We start from the raw sequence: 18,960 nt of genomic DNA, 5'->3' as shown, positions 1-18,960 counted from the left end.
TGGTATTAGTAGTATTAGCAGTAGTACTGACAAACAAACATTAATATCATTATAAACTGATATACGTGGTGTCTTTTTCCCATTTCAATTGAGTTAAATGAGCGAACAGGCGCTGTTAAGTGTTAATTAGTTTAATGGTAAATAAAGCTACAAATATGACTGTGGGATGATTTGTACCTCTGAAATTTCTTTCTGATACTAAGGACTACAACTCCGTATGCAATAACTATTTTGGTCAGAAGTTTTGTGAAATTCTACTTTAAAAATATCTATAGAGAATAAAACAACTCTAAATTTTAATATCAGATATATCACAATTTCACCTAGCTTTAAACAGAAAAATGGGCCAAGTAATTGTATTTGTGATTATAACTACTATTAAATACTTCTAGATGTATTCAGGTTGTTTTCTATGACTCTTAAAATGAAAAGTAATTAACTTGAAAGTTTATAAGCTGTAGAATATAACTAAGTTCCCTCAATTTACTAAACATGCAATAACTACACTATGTTCACATCAATATGAAAAATGATCATTTTAACCATAAATTGATATTGAATTTCAGACAGTACCTGTTTTGTTCAATCAAAATTTTTAAAGTCCTTGGATTTGTCAAAACAACATCTGCATCCACACTAAAGTAATAATCACACTTTTCATCCTGACGGCAAAAGTCCCTAACATTGAAAAAGAAAATGAAATGGGCATGAGATAAAACAAATATCTGCTGACTGAAAAATGTTAATATAAATATTCTTATATGCAAAATATGGTTCTCTAGCATACTTTTCTGATCAAAATAGAAAGACAATAGTTGAAAGGATATATATATTGTCTTAAATTTCAAAATGTTCAGTTTAACACAGATATTCATAAGGAGATCACCTCTAAAATTTTAGGCCAGTTAAAATGTATTTTCAAGCCACTAAATATTTTAAGGCATAAAACATCCACAAATCAAAATGTTTTTGCACACATACATACACATGCACACAAATGCAACCTGTATATCCCACAACTCAGTTTTAAAAGAATGTTGGAGATATAAGTATATGATTTTTCAGGTATTAATATTTTAAGAACTTGATTTGCATCAAGTTTTCTAAGATAGTTATTCCCTTGCCTTCTTACCAGGGGCAGTGACTATGTTTGCTTTCCCTGGTACAGTTTGTAACATTATCATCAGGAATATGGAGGAATGAACAACTGAAGATACCAGATGACATTTGGGTTATCAACTTCCTACCTCTGAGCTCCTCTCCCTCACTGTCAGTCCCAGTCAGCACTTTTTGCTGTTGTCAGTGTGTGTCTCCACACCACATTTGTTTCAAGCAACTGTCAAACAAAATACCAGACAGAACACTTGATACAATCATGAAAAAAAATTAAAGAAAATATGTTCTGAATGTGGACCCAGAGGATTCTCCAAAGAATAAATTATGGAATCATTAGTAATAACATCAGTTTGGTTTTTCAGAGGCCTCTTTTCTGTCTATCCCTACACCCCCAACCTAGTCAGAATCCAACCCTCTGGGACCTCAGCTTCCGCAGCACAGGCATGAGGGTTCGTAGTAGATAAGACTAATTCCTGATGAGAATGGATTATGTCTTCACCTTTTTATCAGCTGCTCTTAACACACTTTCTGGCATATTCAATTAACATTCATTGAATACACGATTGTTTTTACTATTACTAGAGTTTTATTAGTAGAATGAAGTATTAACAGGGCTAAACAAAAGGCCTACAAGACCCCTTCTTGGGATTACCATATTATCTAGATCAGTAAGCAACTGGAGACTAACAGCACCTGTTTCCCCCGCAGTCTAAAAACACACTTTTACTACACACAACCTTCAGAGCATACATTTAACATTAAGTCACTGCTATGAAAGTCATACCATTCATTTATCTGCAGTTTAAAAAATCTTGATCTTACTTTGATTCATCATTTGATTAAACATACTGACTCGTAGCCATTAAAAGAAAAACATAAGTAACTTCTACAGCCCTTTATGTATAAATACGTACAAACATAAACACAGTCTAAGTTGGCTACTGCATACACAAACAGACAAATAGTTTGAGACACCCAAATACGGCATAACAATTTTAATTTAAAAGTTTATTTTTTCTTAAAGTTTCCTTAGAATAATTTAATTTTAATTTATTAAAACATACATTCCCATGTTTCTGGCTTCTGCTTGACTTAGATTTTCTTCTGGTCCTACTATTTTTATAGTTTTGATTTCATGCTTAGCTTTATCAAAAAATACCTTGATGTCCTTTTCATGATAAACTTCCTGTAACATATTTTAAAAATCAAAAATTAGAGAGTAAGACAATAAGATGACTGAAGTATTCACATGTAGAGAGTGCTTCACATGCAAAGTCGTGAATTCTACAATTCAGATATTCAATTACATATAAAATAATAACCACATTAAACATGTTATATTTAGATATCACTTAAATGTCACATGAATAATCTTAAATACATATATATCAATATTCTTAAAGATGCTTCAAAATTCTGTCAATATCTACTGCTAGACAAGTCTTTGTATAAATACTTAAATCTTTAATAGGTGTTTGCATAAATAAATCCTGAGTAATATAAAATGTTTCCAATTGGAGAAGAAAAATATGGCCTGTAGCCTGGAAATCTTAGATATATGCTGTAAAATATCTACAAAACTATGTCTTCCAAGCATAACAGTCATCAATCTGAGTTATAAATTTAAATAATCACATTTTACAAAATACTCTTTGAAACCAGAGAGCAAAATAAATGGTCATATACAATAAAATTTTTTATTTACCAAAAAAAGGAAAAATTTAACAAAATTCTATGGACAGATTAATGGGAAAACCATCAACATAAAAGTTACCAATTTTAGTGTGATTCAACTGTGCTAAAATTCACATAAGATTATCTGTCTCCGTCATTAGAGTATTTCAGAGATTTCTGTCAAGTCTCTCAGTTTTCTGAAAAGCTGTTGTTTGCAGATTTTTAAAATAACTTATCACATAAAAGCAACATAGAGTTAATACTAAATAACTGAAGATAAGACAAAAACTTCTGCCATCAAGGATTTTAAGGCCCTATGAAAGCAGGGAAAATACAAATAAAAGATAATACATAAAACCAAAATACTTTAGTGAAAGTATATACATTACAACATATTTTACAACACAAATACTCAATTTTTCACCATTTTAAATCCATTTAAGCTAGTTTCCTGCAGTTAAAATATTCCCTGGACAATGTGAATGGTCAGCTGACATTTACATTAGGAAAAAAGAACAATGGTAAACAAACAGTATTAGGACAGAAGAGAGAAAATCACACACTTCACAGCCATTGAGTTTTTCTAGACAATGTTAAACACCAACTGTTTTAGTAGATGAAAAATAACTGAAAAAATATTGAGGAAAAATATCTTCAAGTTTAGAAATATGTGGGAGGTATGTAGGAGGCTCTGAATATTTTTGAAGAAAATGACAGTATCAAAATCCTTTGGGGAACGGCATGCACTTGTGTGATTCATCAGAACAGTACTCTATCTGGAAATTGTTTCAAGTTTTGATGATATGTTATTGTCTTAAATTGCAAACAATTTAATGACCAATTCTATAGAAGAAAGTACCATAACTAACCCAAAGGCAAAGGGATTTAAGGCCCTTTGAATCTCCTTCACTGTATATTAAGCTATATGATGATGGCTAATATTCAGTCATTTTTGATCTACAGAAACTGGCAGTTTCATGTGGCTCCTATCAATATTGTGGTGCTAGTCTCTAGACTCTAAAATCCTTAGGTGCTAAAAAGGCAGGGCTGTAATTACTCCAAAAATCCTCCACTGAACTCAACCCATGAATTTTATTAGACATAAATAACAAATAGTTCCAAAAGAGACAAGAAATAGTTTTGACATAAAATATTCATTTCTCAAATACTTACTTTGTTATGAATAAAAAGTTTAAGTGCTTCTTTTGGGTAATCCAGTGTCAACAATATGTCCAGAAAACGAGGTAGAAAAGGTGTTGGTTGCTCAATAAAAACACCTATTGTTACGTTTGGATGGACCTTGTTTTACACCAAACATAAAAAATTATCATTAGTATGGTTTTATTTTAAATTTTATTCAAATCTTAATCACTATGACACAAAAAATACTAGAATACCAATTCAACATAATCTGCTAAATTTGAATTGCCCCATGGCAGTTCTCTAACACTTGAAACAAATTTTTGTGGCCCTCTCATCAAAGTGATTTTACTAAATCCCATCTTGGTTATGAGTTAGGTTTAAAAATGAAATTATCATATTTCTGAATCCCATCTTGGTTATGAGTTAGGTTTAAAGATGAAATTATAATATTTATTACATGAATGTAATTCATGGTACTGCTTACACTACTAGTCAATGCTTCCTTTAAAATAGCCCTTACCGAAACTTCTTCACATCTGAAAGCTATTTTGAAAGCTTCCTCTAAGAAACAAAATACTAATTGTGTTTCTCTTTTTGTTTCCATGGCTTAAAGTTCAGGGCTTAATTTAGAGCACAAAAAAAGCAATCGTGGGAGACCTGAGACTTTATCCTTTTATTTCCTTTCATTATTATATTATGTATAAGGAGAGCTACCTTCTTTCACTAATATTATCTTATCTTAATGTATATGTTTTAATATATTTTCTTAAGTTCTCTTTAGATATGTTTTGGTGTGGAGTTTATCCTTCATTAATTGCACAAACAATTCTGAAATAGCCATTATACATTCCAATCCACATGATGGGCAATATTTAGCAAAAGGAATGAAAGTTCCTGGCTTGAAAGACTTAGAAGTAGATGGGGAAGACAGAAACACAAGTAAATGCCCACGTAACAGTGTCATGACCAGAAATCTATGCAAGATTTGCTTATAATGTCTTACCAAAGCCATGTCTTAAAGTCTGAACAAAAGAACTACACATTTTTTAAATACTTTATACGTTAGGTGCTGAACTAGCAACCTTCTTCCATTTTTTCACACACAGTACCTCACACATTCCTCCATTACCTGTATAATAACATATGCTCGCATGAAAGCACACCTTGTACACTATCATACTTCTTCATTCATTCACTTGCCTAAATATTTATTAAATGAATAAACAAATACAAAGAACACAAAATATCTACTCTCTAGTAGTTCTCAATTTAATAGGAAAAATACTTTAAAAAGCAGGTCACAACTGTCCTTTATCAAATGAGATGATGCATTTCATTTGATTTTCATAAAAGCCTTAGAGGTCTTTTCCCAAATTTGCACATGAGGAAAATGAGATTTAGAGAAATTTAAGTAACCCAGAACACACGTATTTGAGGGTAAAGTGCTGGGTTTCAATCCACTACATCACCATTATCAACCTAAGTTCATGTTTATATAATAACAACAATATAACAGTTAACATTTATTGAACGCTGACCACTTCGTATATGTATATTAAATTTATACAAATAAAATATCATTTATATATTTGTTATATATATTCACTATATATATATGTGTGTAAAATTTCATTTAACATTCCTACCAACACTCTGAGAAAATCACTATGACTTTACACATAAAGAAACTTGCCTATGGCCCACATCTAACATTACGATAGGCTTGGGATTTAACTACCTACACAATTTTAATTTTTATATCCCTATTGAAAAATAGCTGTATGTAGCACATAATTTTATTGTGCATAATGGAATGAACAGTTTTCCTTTCTAACACATTTTAACAAGCTGTAAGACAAAATAGCTTAAGTATTAAATCACATACTCCTAATATGCAGAAAGAAAAATGTTAATATAAATATTTTTCTATCTTTGCACCAGAAAGTTTATATAAAAAGAAACAAAACAGATAAAAAGTATTAACTCGCCCTCCAGAAGACAATACTGCTTTCAGCAAAAAAGATCAGGATAAATTTTTAAATATCTTCATGATGCAGCTTCATTCAGAAATATTCTGGTATTCTTTCCAGATAGGAAACAGTTTGCTATTTGAGAGACTGGTCAAAAACTTTACTTTCAGTAAAACAGGGCTCTATTCATAAGCTCCTACATGTACACGAGTTACTCTTTACACTCCTTTCAGACAATGGTAAGAATAGAAACTATTTAATTCAGGAGCCTGAACATATTACAGTAAAAGTATTTTGCATTTGGATGGGTTCCGGAGTTAGTAGTACTATATTCCTAAGAGCTTTATTTTTGCCTATATAGCTTCTACGTTTCTGGCTGCTATAGGTACTCAATGAAACTATGGTGAATGAAGGAAAAAAATCAGTCTTAATGACAAAATAACTCCCTATAATCAACGCTTCATACATATAATCTTCCAAGTTATGAGAGCAATTTTTTGGAAGAAAAATGTTACTGTAGGATATCAGCTCTGGCTGATGTTAGAACAAAGATACATAAAAATGTTTTATAGATTAATAATAAATATTTTCAACTCTTTGTTCACTCTCAAAACATGAAAGATAAAATGTAACTATAACTATCTATGAAATACATACAAGTAACACCATGCCTAGAATATACACATCACACAGGTAAAAATGCACAGTGTCAAGAACATACAGTCTGGAGCCAGACTCCCTATATTCAAATCCCAACTCCAACACTTAAAACTGTGTGCTCTTAAACATGTTACTTACATTTATGCACCTCAGTTTTCTCATCTGCAAAACTGAGTCAATTGTACTACTTACTTTAGGAGTTTTGTGAAGTTTAAATGAGTTATTATACGTAAAGTAGTTAGAACACTAGTGTGTTATATAATCAGGTAATATTAATTTTTACATATCAATTTTGAAAATCCAGCACACATAAAATTAGTCAATAAAAATACTGAAGCCTTGTAATGATTTTTTTCTCAATGCTTTGCCTAAGCTAACAGACTAAACATAACAGCAACCAATCGTAGTAAGCTATTAAATATTAATCATAGGACTCTTTCATTGGGTTCAATTATTAGCTGGTTTTTCTTTCAAAAACAGTTCCGAAACACAAATCTATCAATTGGCTGAATCACCATGTTTTAAAACTATGCACCTGTTATCTATCATAAAATCAAAACTATAAAATAATTTGCCTTTTTTCCTATAAATCACAGTATTTCATGACAAGGTACTTTCTATTACTACATTTCACACATAATCAATTCCACTTACATCTACTGCAGACAAGTCGATCGTATCAAATTCACAAAGAGTGCAGCCATTATCCTGGGTCCATGAATTGGGTACATAGTTTCCAAAATAATTCAGGAGAATCTTGTAAATGAAGGAAAAGGTTATCAACGAAAGCAGGCCTTTCATCAATGTGGTTTCATTCTATAATCATCTAATTTAAAAGCATGTTTTCTGCAGTAGGCATATTCCTTTAGTAATTCTACTAATATATCATCTGTAGTGCACACTGAATAGTTTTCTCCAGAATATGAATTGTAAAGCAGGAAAAAGTATGTCTAGAAATGCCAAAAAAGTCTTCTAAATCATAAAGGTCATTTTCTTTCATATTATATTAGATATAACACTGGAAAGGATGATCAAAAAGAAAAAGCAAACAATGAAATGGTGTTTTAACTAGGCTAGTGAGACTTATTAGGACAAATACAAATACAAATAAGAGTCAAATGAATAGTAATTTCGTAATAAGATAAACCTGTTTAAAGCTGAGCACAGACACCTACAGTAAATGGGGCAGTAGCAATATGACCTCTAACTAACACAACGCCACACAAAATAAATACTAAGTAAGCTTTGTTACCAAAAGACACTAAGCTCTTCCAGGAAACTATGCTACTATAAGCTAAGCTTCTCCGCAGTGATTCAGGGGTACTGATTCAGGAAAAGACAGCTTGCAGATCAAAATAGATCCAGGGCAACCCCTAATAACAGTCACCTGCCAAATTCTATTGAAAGTAAGCTAAAGTACAATATTATTTCCTTACCCATCTTCTTTCAAATCTCTCTGAGGATCTCCTTTGTGAAGTATCTGTCCTTAAACAGCTACTGGCATTCATTTTAACTGCTAAAAAAAAATCTGTGCTCTTCTGTGTGTTTTGGGGAGGGATGGTGTGAGGGAAGAAGGATAAGTGACGGAGGTAGACACACTTAGATTTGCTCTGAATCCTCAAAATCTTTAATATCCCTAGAATTTGAACACGTTAGGGAAAATCCTGCTGAGTAAATAATAAGTGAAATTACTCCACCGCAATTTTAACACTCAGTAGTGGTTTGATATTTATATTAATAGGTTTTTCAAATTTTCTTTCCACAAACTATAATTTTGCCTCATGCTATTAAAAAGAAGTACCTAAAATCCCTATTATGATTATATGGTCAATAATTTTTTATTGGAAAGGTAAAATGAAATCAAAAGAAAGGAAGTCCATGTTAAACATGGGGATCAAAAAAATGGACAAAAGTGTCAACTATAGTTTTCTAGCTTCTCAAGGTCCTAAAGGAGATGTTAAACTGAGGAATACATGAAGTAGTTGGGTACCATTTTGCCAGATTCCTCTCAAATATTTAGGATCCTGTTCAAATATTCTTATCGTACTGTAACACTGAAACAAATACTGCTGAAACAAGAACTTTAAAATTGGAAAAACTTTGTGTTGTACAGATATTATAGATATAGCTACATTTAATCTCTACAGCAAAATTAGAAGACATGGACAAGTAAGCCATTTACATTTCTTCTGGATTACAGGATAATTCAGGAAACAAATTACAAGGCAGGAAATATGTAGTCATGATATTAATGACATTTCAAGAGTCGATGTGGTCATTTTAATGTGTCTTGATAATAAAAACAAATAAATATTTTACTGTTGTCTAATGACAAAGGCAAACATTAATCATTTGTGTTCTACAAAATATCATGGTGTTGAAGGAAAAATATCTATGTGGAAATGTATTCCTGCTTAGCACTATTTTTAAAAAAGATGAATAATATGCAAGGGTGGAAAGCACAGTTTCGTTTAAAATATCCTGAGAAAAAGTTTTTTTTTTTTAAAGACAGAAAAAATTTCCCAAATATTTGGCCATATCTAAAATCTCCATTATATATGAAGAATGGTATTTCCACCACCTCAGAAATCCTATTAAAAATGTAAAATTTATTTCATGAATTATTGATCAGTCTACTAGTATCCCTATATGAATATTAAAATGATCACTAGTTTTAAAATGTTAGAGCATAAAAGACAGCACTTTCAGTTTCCAGAATTAAACCTGTCATTTTCCTACCTTCTGCTTTTTATCTCAATTTGTTTCCTAGATAACTAATATCTTTTAGAAACATTACTTTTGATTAGAAACTTCCCTCTTTTGGATCCCTCACCACACAGGCAGAGGTTATCCACCATCACCAGCCCCCATTCACATCTGTTTTCCTCATGAAAACTGCAGACATTTTTGCCGGCAGCTCCAGACCGCGCAGAAGGCTGTTTATGCAGTTAGGCTGCTCTGGGCACTCCTGGGCTACTAGGTGGTAGTATTTTCCTGATTCTTCTTTCACAATATCAAAATGTTTCCAAGTATGAGGTCATTTTCATTGACAGAGAAACTTTTCCACCCAAATCCTTTCCTCTTTCTTCCTTTTAAGAATTATATCCAATTATTCAAGGTCACAGTGACCGAAGTACTACAGTTTTTATGCACAAAATTAACATCTCTATTTTTATTACAAATCAAATTAGTTTTAGAAATGAGTTATGTTCACGTGCAGATCAGGTCATTGGCTCTTCCCCCGTTTACTTTCTCTTTTGTAATCAATGTGCAAAAATTGCAAGCATTCCTATACACTAGTAATAGCCAAATTATGAGTGAACTCCCATTCACAACTGCTACAAAGAAAATAAAACACCTAGGAATACAACTTACAAGGGACGTGAAGGACCTCTTGAAGGAGAATTACAAACCACTGCTCAATGAAATAAAAGAGGACACAAACAATTGGAAGAACATTCCATGCTCAAGGATAGGAAGAATCAGTATCGTGAAAATGGCCAAACTGTCCAAAGTAATTTATAGATTCAATGCTATTCCCATCAAGCTACCATTGCCTTTATTCGCAGAACTAGAAAAAACTAATTTAAATTTCATATGGAACCAAAAAAGAGCCCGTATAGCCAAGACAATCCTAAGCAAAAAGAACAAAGCTGGAGGCATCATGTTACCTGACTTCAAACTATTCTACAAGGCTAGAGTAACCAAAACAGCATGGTACTGGTAACAAAACAGATATATAGACCAATGGAACAGAACAGAGGCCTCAGAAATGACACCACACATCTACATCTATCTGATCTTCAACAAACCTGACAAAAACAAGCAATGGGGAAAGGATTCCCTGTTTAATAAATAGTGCTGGGAAAACTGGCTAGCCACATGCAGAAAACAGAAACTGGACCTCTTCCTTACACCTTATAAAAATTCAACTCAAGATGGATTAAAGGCAAACCTAAAACTATAAAAACCCTAGAAGAAAACCTAGGCAATACCATTCAGGCCACAGGCATGGGCAAAGACTTCATGACTAAAACACCAACAGCAACAGCAACAAAAGTCAAAATTGACAAATGGGATCTAATTAAACTAAAGAACTTCTGCTCTGTAAAAGAAACTATCATCAGAGTGAACAGGCAACCTACAGAATAGGAGAAAATTTTTGCAATCTATCCATCCAATATCCAGAATCTACAAGGAACTTAAACAAATTCACAAGAAAAAAAAACAACCCCATCAAAAAGTGGGCGAACGATATGAACAGATACTTCTCAAAAGAAGACATTTATGTGGCCAACAAACATATGAAAAAAGCTCATCATCACTGGTCATTAGAGAAATGCAAATCAAAACCACAGTGAGATACCATCTCATGCCAGTTAGAATGGCAATCACTGAAGTCTGGAAATAACAGATGCTGGTGAGGATACAGAGAAACAGTAACGCTTTTAACGCTTTTACGCTGCTGGTGGCAGTGTAAATTAGTTCAACCATTGTGGAAGACATTGTGGTGACTCCTCAAGGATCTAGAACCAGAAATACCATTTGACCCGGTAATCTCATTACAGGGTACATATCAAAAGGATTATAAGTCATTCTACTATAAAGACACATGCACACGTATGTTTATTGCAGCACTATTTACAATAGCAAAGACTTGGAACCAACCCAAATGCCCATCAGTGATAGACTGGATAAAGAAAATGTGGCACATATACACCATGAAATACTATGTAGCCATAAAAAAAGAATGAGTTCACGTCCTTTGCAGGGACAAGGATGAAGCTGGAAACCATCATCCTCACCAAACCAACACAGAAACAGGAAACCAAACACTGCATATTCTCACTCATAAGTGGGAGCTGAACAATGAGAACTCATGGACACAGGGAGGGGAACATGACACACTGGGGCCTGTTGCAGGGTGGAGGGAAAGGGGAGGGAGAACATTAGGACAACTACGTAATGCATGCAAAGTTAAAAACCTAGATGACAGACTGACAGGTGCAGCAAACCACCATAGCACATGTATACCTATGTACAACAAACCTGCATGTTCAGCACATGTATCCAAGAACTTAAGAGTAAAATTTTAAAAAGCAACCAAATTCATGATAATTAAGATGTATATCGTTTGATATTTAAAAGGCTGAACATTAAAATGTACATCTTATACATTACCAACAATAAATGGGTTTCAAGAATAAAAAGTAAAGAAGTAAAGCTTCAAACTAGAAACCAGTTTCTATCTAAAAATTGATTCATGTTAGATTTATACAGACAAGTATGAAAATAATTATTTAAAATACCTAAACACGTTGTAAATAAAATGTTAATTCAGAAACACAAAATTGTTTATATACTACTATGAAAACAAATGAAAATATAAATGTTCAAAGACACATACTGAGGAGACAAAAATTGAAAGCAGCTATGAATTAAAACCATATGGGAGGGCAGTATAAATTATTTAAAATTATTAAAATTATTTTTTCTGATGGCATAAAATTTGGAGAAAGTAGGAAACAAGCTCATTTTACATAGTTTAGTATTATCAACACACTATAATCACTTCACCACTTATAGATTGTATATATTTTTAATGAAAAAAATTGCTTAAATATTTAGTTCAATATTATGGTTCAAAACCCCTGTCATTATTAACATCCATTACTGAACAAAATAATAAGTAAAACTAACTTACAAAAAATCATACCAAAAATCCTTCCACCTTTTATAAAGGTTAAAAAATGTTTGTAGTAATCAGTTTTGTTTCCCCATCAGCCTGGATAAGAAGAATATGCAGCATACTCATTTGAATTTATTTAATTTTAACCTAATATTATAAGGTATTGGTGTTAAACATTTACATATTCAAATTTTCTCAAGTTTTTGTATTATACCAAATATTTATAATAAAACTTCATATTTTATTGTCTAATAGAATAACAAAAGGAACTAGATATGATCATATCAGAGAAAATATAATACGAGCATCACACAGCTTGAAATGCCAGAAACAGTGATAGTGCAAACTGAAAAGGTTTCCAAGAAGACTTAATATTTCTTAGTACACCTAGGTCTTTCTAAATGATTAAGGATTCGTGCTCCTTTTCTTGTGATATGTCCTTTAGTTACTTTTTAAAGCTCCAGTCAGCATCATCCTGGAAATTTGGAAGGAACTGGTGATCACGTTGAAATCACTGAACATAAGGCCTTATCCATAATCACTAAATTCTCAGGACCAAAATCACTCCTCAAAGACATTTACATTTTTGAGACACGGTCTTGCTTTGTCGCCAAGGCTAGAGTGCAGTGGCCCAATCTTGGCTGACTGAAACCTCTGCCTCCCAGATTTAAGCGATTCTTGTGCCTCAGCCTGCCAAGTAGCTGAGATTACAAGCACCTGCCTAATTTTTTTGTTGTTGTTTTGTTTTTGTATTTTTAGTAAAGACAGGGTTTCACCATGTTGGCCAGGCCATGACATGAGGCGTGAACCACTGCACTGGCCTAAACTTGATTTAAACATTGTATTACCAAGGAGGAACAGAACACTATGTAGTTATGGGAAAAGTGGGATTCTACCAACTCTTGACTAACTGGCACTGACAGTATCACAGAAAGCTAAAACAGTGACTACACACACATAGTAAAGGGATTCATTTATCAGATTTGCCTAGGGAAAGTTACAGTGACCAAGAGTAGTTTTTTGTTTGTTTGTTTGTTTTGAGACAGAGCTTTGCTCTTGCTGCCCAGGCTGGAGTGTAATGGCATGATCTTGGCTCACTGCAATCTCTGTCTCCCAGGTTCCAGCGATTCTCCTGCCTCAGCCCTCTCAAGTAGCTGGAATTAAAGACATGTGCCACCACCTCCGGCTAATTTTGTATTTTTAGTAGAGACAGGGTTTCACCCTGTCTTGGTCAGGCTGCTCTTGAACTCCTGCCCTCAAATGATCTGACCCACCTAAGCCTTTCAAAGTGCTGGGATTACAGGCATAAGCCACCGTGCCCAGCCAACCAATAGTAATTTGATAACACGTTTGCCCTGCCAGAAAATAATCTGCCTTACTACTCCCAAGAATAATGCTAGGTCATTAGATTATTGACTCTAACGTTCAATTAAGATTTGTTGAAAGCCTAGTATTTGCCTCACATGTGCTGGACCTTGGGGAAACAAAAGTAAACAAGACAGATAACTTCTGTAATTCCTAGACCAAAGGCCTAATAAGTAAGAGAGACCAGAAAACAGGCAAATATCATTCCTGTCCAGTGTGTGATATGTACTGTAACAGAAGTAGTTCCAGATATTACAAAAGCATACAAGGGATCCGAAAAGTAAAGAATACACTGACACCTAAAAGATAAGGAGGACTTAGCAGGTAGAGATACAGCAGGTGGGAACTGGGGCAGAGGATTCCAGGATATATAAAAACCATGTACAGAAGACTTGCAGACACAGCAACACGAAACTTCTGCAAAGTTGAAAGTAATGTAGTATTGCTGAGCAGAGAGGGAGAGAGGAGGAGAAAACGAATGTGAAGAGGGTGTGAATATGAGTAGTGTTGGGAGTGGGAGAGTGAATGTGGTGGTAGATTGGTGGCCACTAAAGCAGGAGCAAAATATAGAGCCTTGTAAGACAAGTTGAGGATTTTCAACTTTATACTTAAGTTCACAGAAAGTCATTATATAGTTGAGTAGAGTGACAGGGTTTCTGCTTTGGCAGAATACTCCAGTTTCAGGCTCCTGGGGTGTGATTGCTACTAGTGGGAGGCTGCAGGTGGCCTGAACTAAGAAAGTTGCTATGGCCACTGAGAAAATCAGATAAAACCAGCAAGCACAGGAGTTAGAACAGAGGGCTTTTGGAGTGGGAAGTGCCTAGAGCCAAAACAAAACAGAGCTTCTGGTTAACCACTGGGTTATAAGGGACGGTAAGGCTGCAAGTCTTAATCTCTGGATATATGTAACACAGAAATCTACCACTTGAGTATTCTGACCTGGAGTTTAGGAAAGACACAGGAGTTAGAGCAAGGATTTGAAAACCATCAGCATTTAGAGAATTCACTGATGACTCAAATTACCCAACAATGTATATGGAAATGAAAAGGAAAAGGCCTCAGACAGGCCCCTGTGAACATTTACTAAAACAGTAAGGATGAGGGTCACTACATGCACACAAACTGAGTTGTAAAATTTTAAAAATAAGTATTTTAAAGAACAATAGAGATTGAAGAGGAAAGCCCAGAAAATTAATAGACAAAGCAGCAGAGCATCGTGGAAGCAAAGGGAAGGAGCACTCAACTAGGACCAAATGAGATCAACAAATTGTCAAATGCTGTCTTTAGGTGAAATAAAAATAAGGGCTGAAGAATGTCCACTACTCACCAAAGATTTCAAAACAGACCTTAACAAGAGCATTTCTTAGTGTGATGGGAAGAGGTGGAATAGTGACAGCGAGTTATCTGTATTTTAAGAAAGTTTGGCTGTGAAGGGGAATAAAAAAGTCAGGTGCAGCCTGGAAGGCAGTGTGGGTTGAAGAGGATGTTTTACCTTGTGTTGGCTTGGTTTGGTTTGGTTTGCAAGATGGAAGAGACTTAAGGGTCTTCAAAATGCTAATAAGGAGATGACAGAGCTGGGGAAACTGATTATAAGATAGAGACTGAAGGAGGGCACAAGATAGAGATTGCTTTGTAGGAAGGCTGGAATGGGATAAAAACCAAAGGGGAAAGATTAACTAGAAGAGACAAGAATCTACTTCTTTCAGTTTGATGGAGCAGAAGTTGCCAGCATGGGTTTTCCTTGCATTTCTTTCCATTCACATATCTTTTCCTGGAATTCAGATCACTCATTCCATTTTCAAATTTTAAAACAGAAGCCCACATCCCCCAATATTTTCTTCCCACAACGAAAATCTGTTAATCCCTTTTCTAGGTACTTAAACCAGGCATTTCAGCATGTCAGAAGGTTGTTTTAAGCACAGTATTACTATATTTTTTCAATGCAATTTACATTTCAGCTTGACTGGACCCACGCAAAACAAACTTTTCATCTATAAATTTTGCAGTCAATAACATTTTTAGCAAGCTCAGTTATACACATTTGAAACAGAAAGGATCCAAAATTTTATTGGTCAAATTAGGTCACTTTCATTACTGTAGTTAATTAAATAAGAAAAAGAGCAAGCTTTCTGGACATATTGTAATACCCCAATCTTAATAGTGTTGTTAACTTAGAAAACGGCAAGTCAGGTGAAACAAATGATCTCTTAACGTCCTGAGCAATTCCTAATGAGAAAGGATACCCAGTATAGAGAAATGTGGCTCACTCCCAAGTTAGTTGTTATTATTTAATGAAACACTAAATGTGCTATAAATGCAATAAAAGGCTATCACTCTGCTGAGGAAAAATCATCAGTTTGATTAATTAATTAGTATAAAACCAGAAGATATACTGTGTAAAAGACGAAGCCTTTATTTTAGCACCAAAATAAAGTCTTTGAAAGAAATTTTTAAAAATAAAATAGATGAAATTCCACATATCAATCCATAGTCTATCTCCAAGAAAGAGCCAAATGAAAGTAACTGTTACTTACTTTGGTGGGTCCATTTCCATTAATTGCCACTGGTAATGTCTCATAAAATGTATTCTTAGCTCTGGCTTTGCCATTTTCAAATTTTAAAACAACTTCATCTGGGTTAAAAAGAGAAAATAGGCTTTAGTAATTTAAAATGTGTGTGTATGTGTGCATGTGTGTCTGTATTCGTGTGTCTGTGTATGTGTGTGTGTCATCATTAAAAAATTTCTCATGGATGTAATATTCCAAGGGCTACAACACTTCTAGTAACTTCATCTACTCCAAGTCAGCAGATACCCAAAATGAAGGATGACAGTGACAACAGATACTGACACTAAACTCACTCCAACCTGGCACTAGTAAAATGACTGAGGTGCAAAGCCACTGAGTTGTCTGTTAGAATAATTCATCTTGCAACCCTGCCTTTGCCCCTTCATAGTAATGTTATTCTTGCCAAGTTAAATTAGTATCTCAGTTTAGTCATCTATCAAATGGTATCCATGCCTGTCTTTTAGGGTTATTATGAAGATAATAACAATATATGCATGGTGAGTAGAATATTGTCTGGCATAAGCAAGGTTTCTGCAATTGGCTACCAATGACAATATTTCCTGTTCTTAAAACTCAGACCTAGCACATTAATTAAGATAAAACTCAAGTCAGAGGGGAGCACAGCCATCTTTTTAAAATTTACTGAGCAATCCAAACTACACATTTTGCATTGTGAGAATCTTTTTTTTTTTTTTTTTTTTTCCCCAGAGACTGGGTCTCACTTTCTGGCCCAGGCTGGGGTACAAGGGCATGATCACAACTCATTGTAGCCTCGAACTCCTGAGATCAAGCAACCCTCAGCCTCTCAAATGGCTGGGACTATAGGCATGCACCACCATGTCTGATTAGATTTTAAGAATCTTTTTACTAAATGAACTGACTTGAAGTACTGATTGAATTACAATATATTCTCAATTTTATGCATATATTTTAAAGTATTTATGTGTTAATTATAATATTTTAAATTTTACTGTATTGATTAGTTTTAATGTATTATCAAGATATATGTAGCTATAATACACAGGCACATATGTATATCCACACATGAGCATGTACACACACACACACAGACACACACTCACACTCTTCCCTGGTCTACCTGTCTAGTTGTCACCAGTTATCTTTCAGTTGGGTCAAAAGGATCTACCCTAATACTCTGGGTAATTCGTGATACAAAGAATTTCACTGGAAAATGTGTAATGATAAAGTGTAATCAATTCATAAACTTATCTAAAGTTCCCAAATGGTGAGACACTAAATTTTAAGCTACCTAAAGCCAGAAGCTTATCTTTTTCACCCTAGTCATAGGAAATGATTTTAATTTAATGTACCAAAGTTAAGTTCAAGTCCAGTATCTTTTTTAAGTTACAATAATTACAATATTTACACTGTCAACCTTAGTCACAGCCCCCAAATGGACATAACAAAGGAAAGATAGTTGAAAACACAGGTGTTTGTATACTTAAGCAATCCGGTATTTAGGAACCATACCTACAGCTCCATTTAAGGTCTGGAAAATTTTGCATTTGTGATCCAATGTGATGTTAATAGCTTCCTGAAACAAGAATAGAAATGATACTGCAAATGACAACAAAAGCAGCAAACATTATTAATATAGTTTGTTCTTTGTGGGAATTTAAAGTTAAATATTCTTATATCTTAAGTGTCTAATCAAAATATTTAGATGACTAAAGTATTTAGCTAAAACACAGAAACTGCTATAGTTGTAACTCATTGCAAAATACACTTAAAGAAAATCTTGTTTCCTAATGACAGCAACTATAAACACACAATTAAGTAACTTTTATATCTGTATCCAGTATATATAGTAAATTTATTAAATATCAACTTATATTGGTAAATATTATAAAAGTATTCTCAAATGAGAAAATCTTGCTTTACTGTTCTCCAAAGTTTCAGTTACATCAATTTCAGGAATATTCTATCTAGGGCCTATGGGAGACTGCTTATTGTACCCAACATTCCCTCAACTCCCCAATAGGGGAACTCAGATTTCAGTAGCACACATCTGCTTAAAAAAAAAAAAAAAAACAGATTTTCTTTTGGGTATTATGAGTAGGCATATAAATATGTTCTTATCAAAGTATGAGGAACTATTCAGTAAGACTTCTAGAAAGGCTACTTAAAGAGAGTGATGAAACTGAGATGGCCTGTTTTTATTACTGTGACTCTCTGTGCCCAGAACATGAATGCAATAACTGAAACTCAAGTAGTCATTTTGGACAAGGAAGTAAGATTAAAACTGGGAGCTATGGGCCAATGATAGAGCAACAAAAGAGCTATCCCTCTTGACAGCATAAAATCTCCCTAACAGCCTTGTGCTCCCTACCTCTTAATCACTTTTAATGTGGCAGAAGGAAAAATAAACAAAATATCTTTCTTATTTAGACCACTGCTATTTTGCGTTGCTTTATTTACTACAGTTTAAGTATTCTTATGAATAAAAAGCAAAAGCCTGTGTCTATAGCACAGTCCCATGGATCCTCAGGCTCTAACTTCTTAGGGATTTCATTATCATCTCTTTAAATCTTCAGGCTCCATATTCTCAAATATCTGAAATCCACAAACTGGCTATAAAGTCTCCTAAAAAGGATCACACCCATCCTTACAGGCTCTATCCACTCTGGGCCACCAAACACTTGAACAAGGACCAGGGCTTTTGGCCTCAGTGTTTTCTCAACACCCATGATATCCAAGCTCCAAATCTCAGAGGAGGTCTCTGTCCTCAGGGGTATTACAGGTAATTTTCAAATTA

At 33.9% G+C, this 18,960-nt stretch overlaps 1 protein-coding gene across 1 annotated transcript in view; it reads right to left on the bottom strand.

The window, feature by feature from the left end:
- The window catches only part of PLOD2 (procollagen-lysine, 2-oxoglutarate 5-dioxygenase 2), an 89,201-nt gene that overhangs the window by 15,564 nt on the left and 54,677 nt on the right, over window positions 1–18,960 (bottom strand). Inside the window, exons 6-11 of the mRNA XM_011958067.1 lie at window positions 17,676–17,739; window positions 16,152–16,249; window positions 7,218–7,319; window positions 3,964–4,089; window positions 2,181–2,302; window positions 574–678 (exon numbers count right to left, since the gene is read on the bottom strand). Of these exons, the coding sequence (XP_011813457.1) occupies window positions 574–678; window positions 2,181–2,302; window positions 3,964–4,089; window positions 7,218–7,319; window positions 16,152–16,249; window positions 17,676–17,739 (617 nt within the window). The remainder of the gene's footprint in view (window positions 1–573; window positions 679–2,180; window positions 2,303–3,963; window positions 4,090–7,217; window positions 7,320–16,151; window positions 16,250–17,675; window positions 17,740–18,960) is intronic.

The sequence above is a fragment of the Colobus angolensis genome, unplaced genomic scaffold, assembly GCF_000951035.1.
Source record: "Colobus angolensis palliatus isolate OR3802 unplaced genomic scaffold, Cang.pa_1.0 Scaffold46, whole genome shotgun sequence".
NCBI lineage: Eukaryota > Metazoa > Chordata > Mammalia > Primates > Cercopithecidae > Colobus > Colobus angolensis.
Note: the sequence above shows the minus strand (reverse complement) of the source record. Positions and strands in the feature narration are given on the sequence as shown.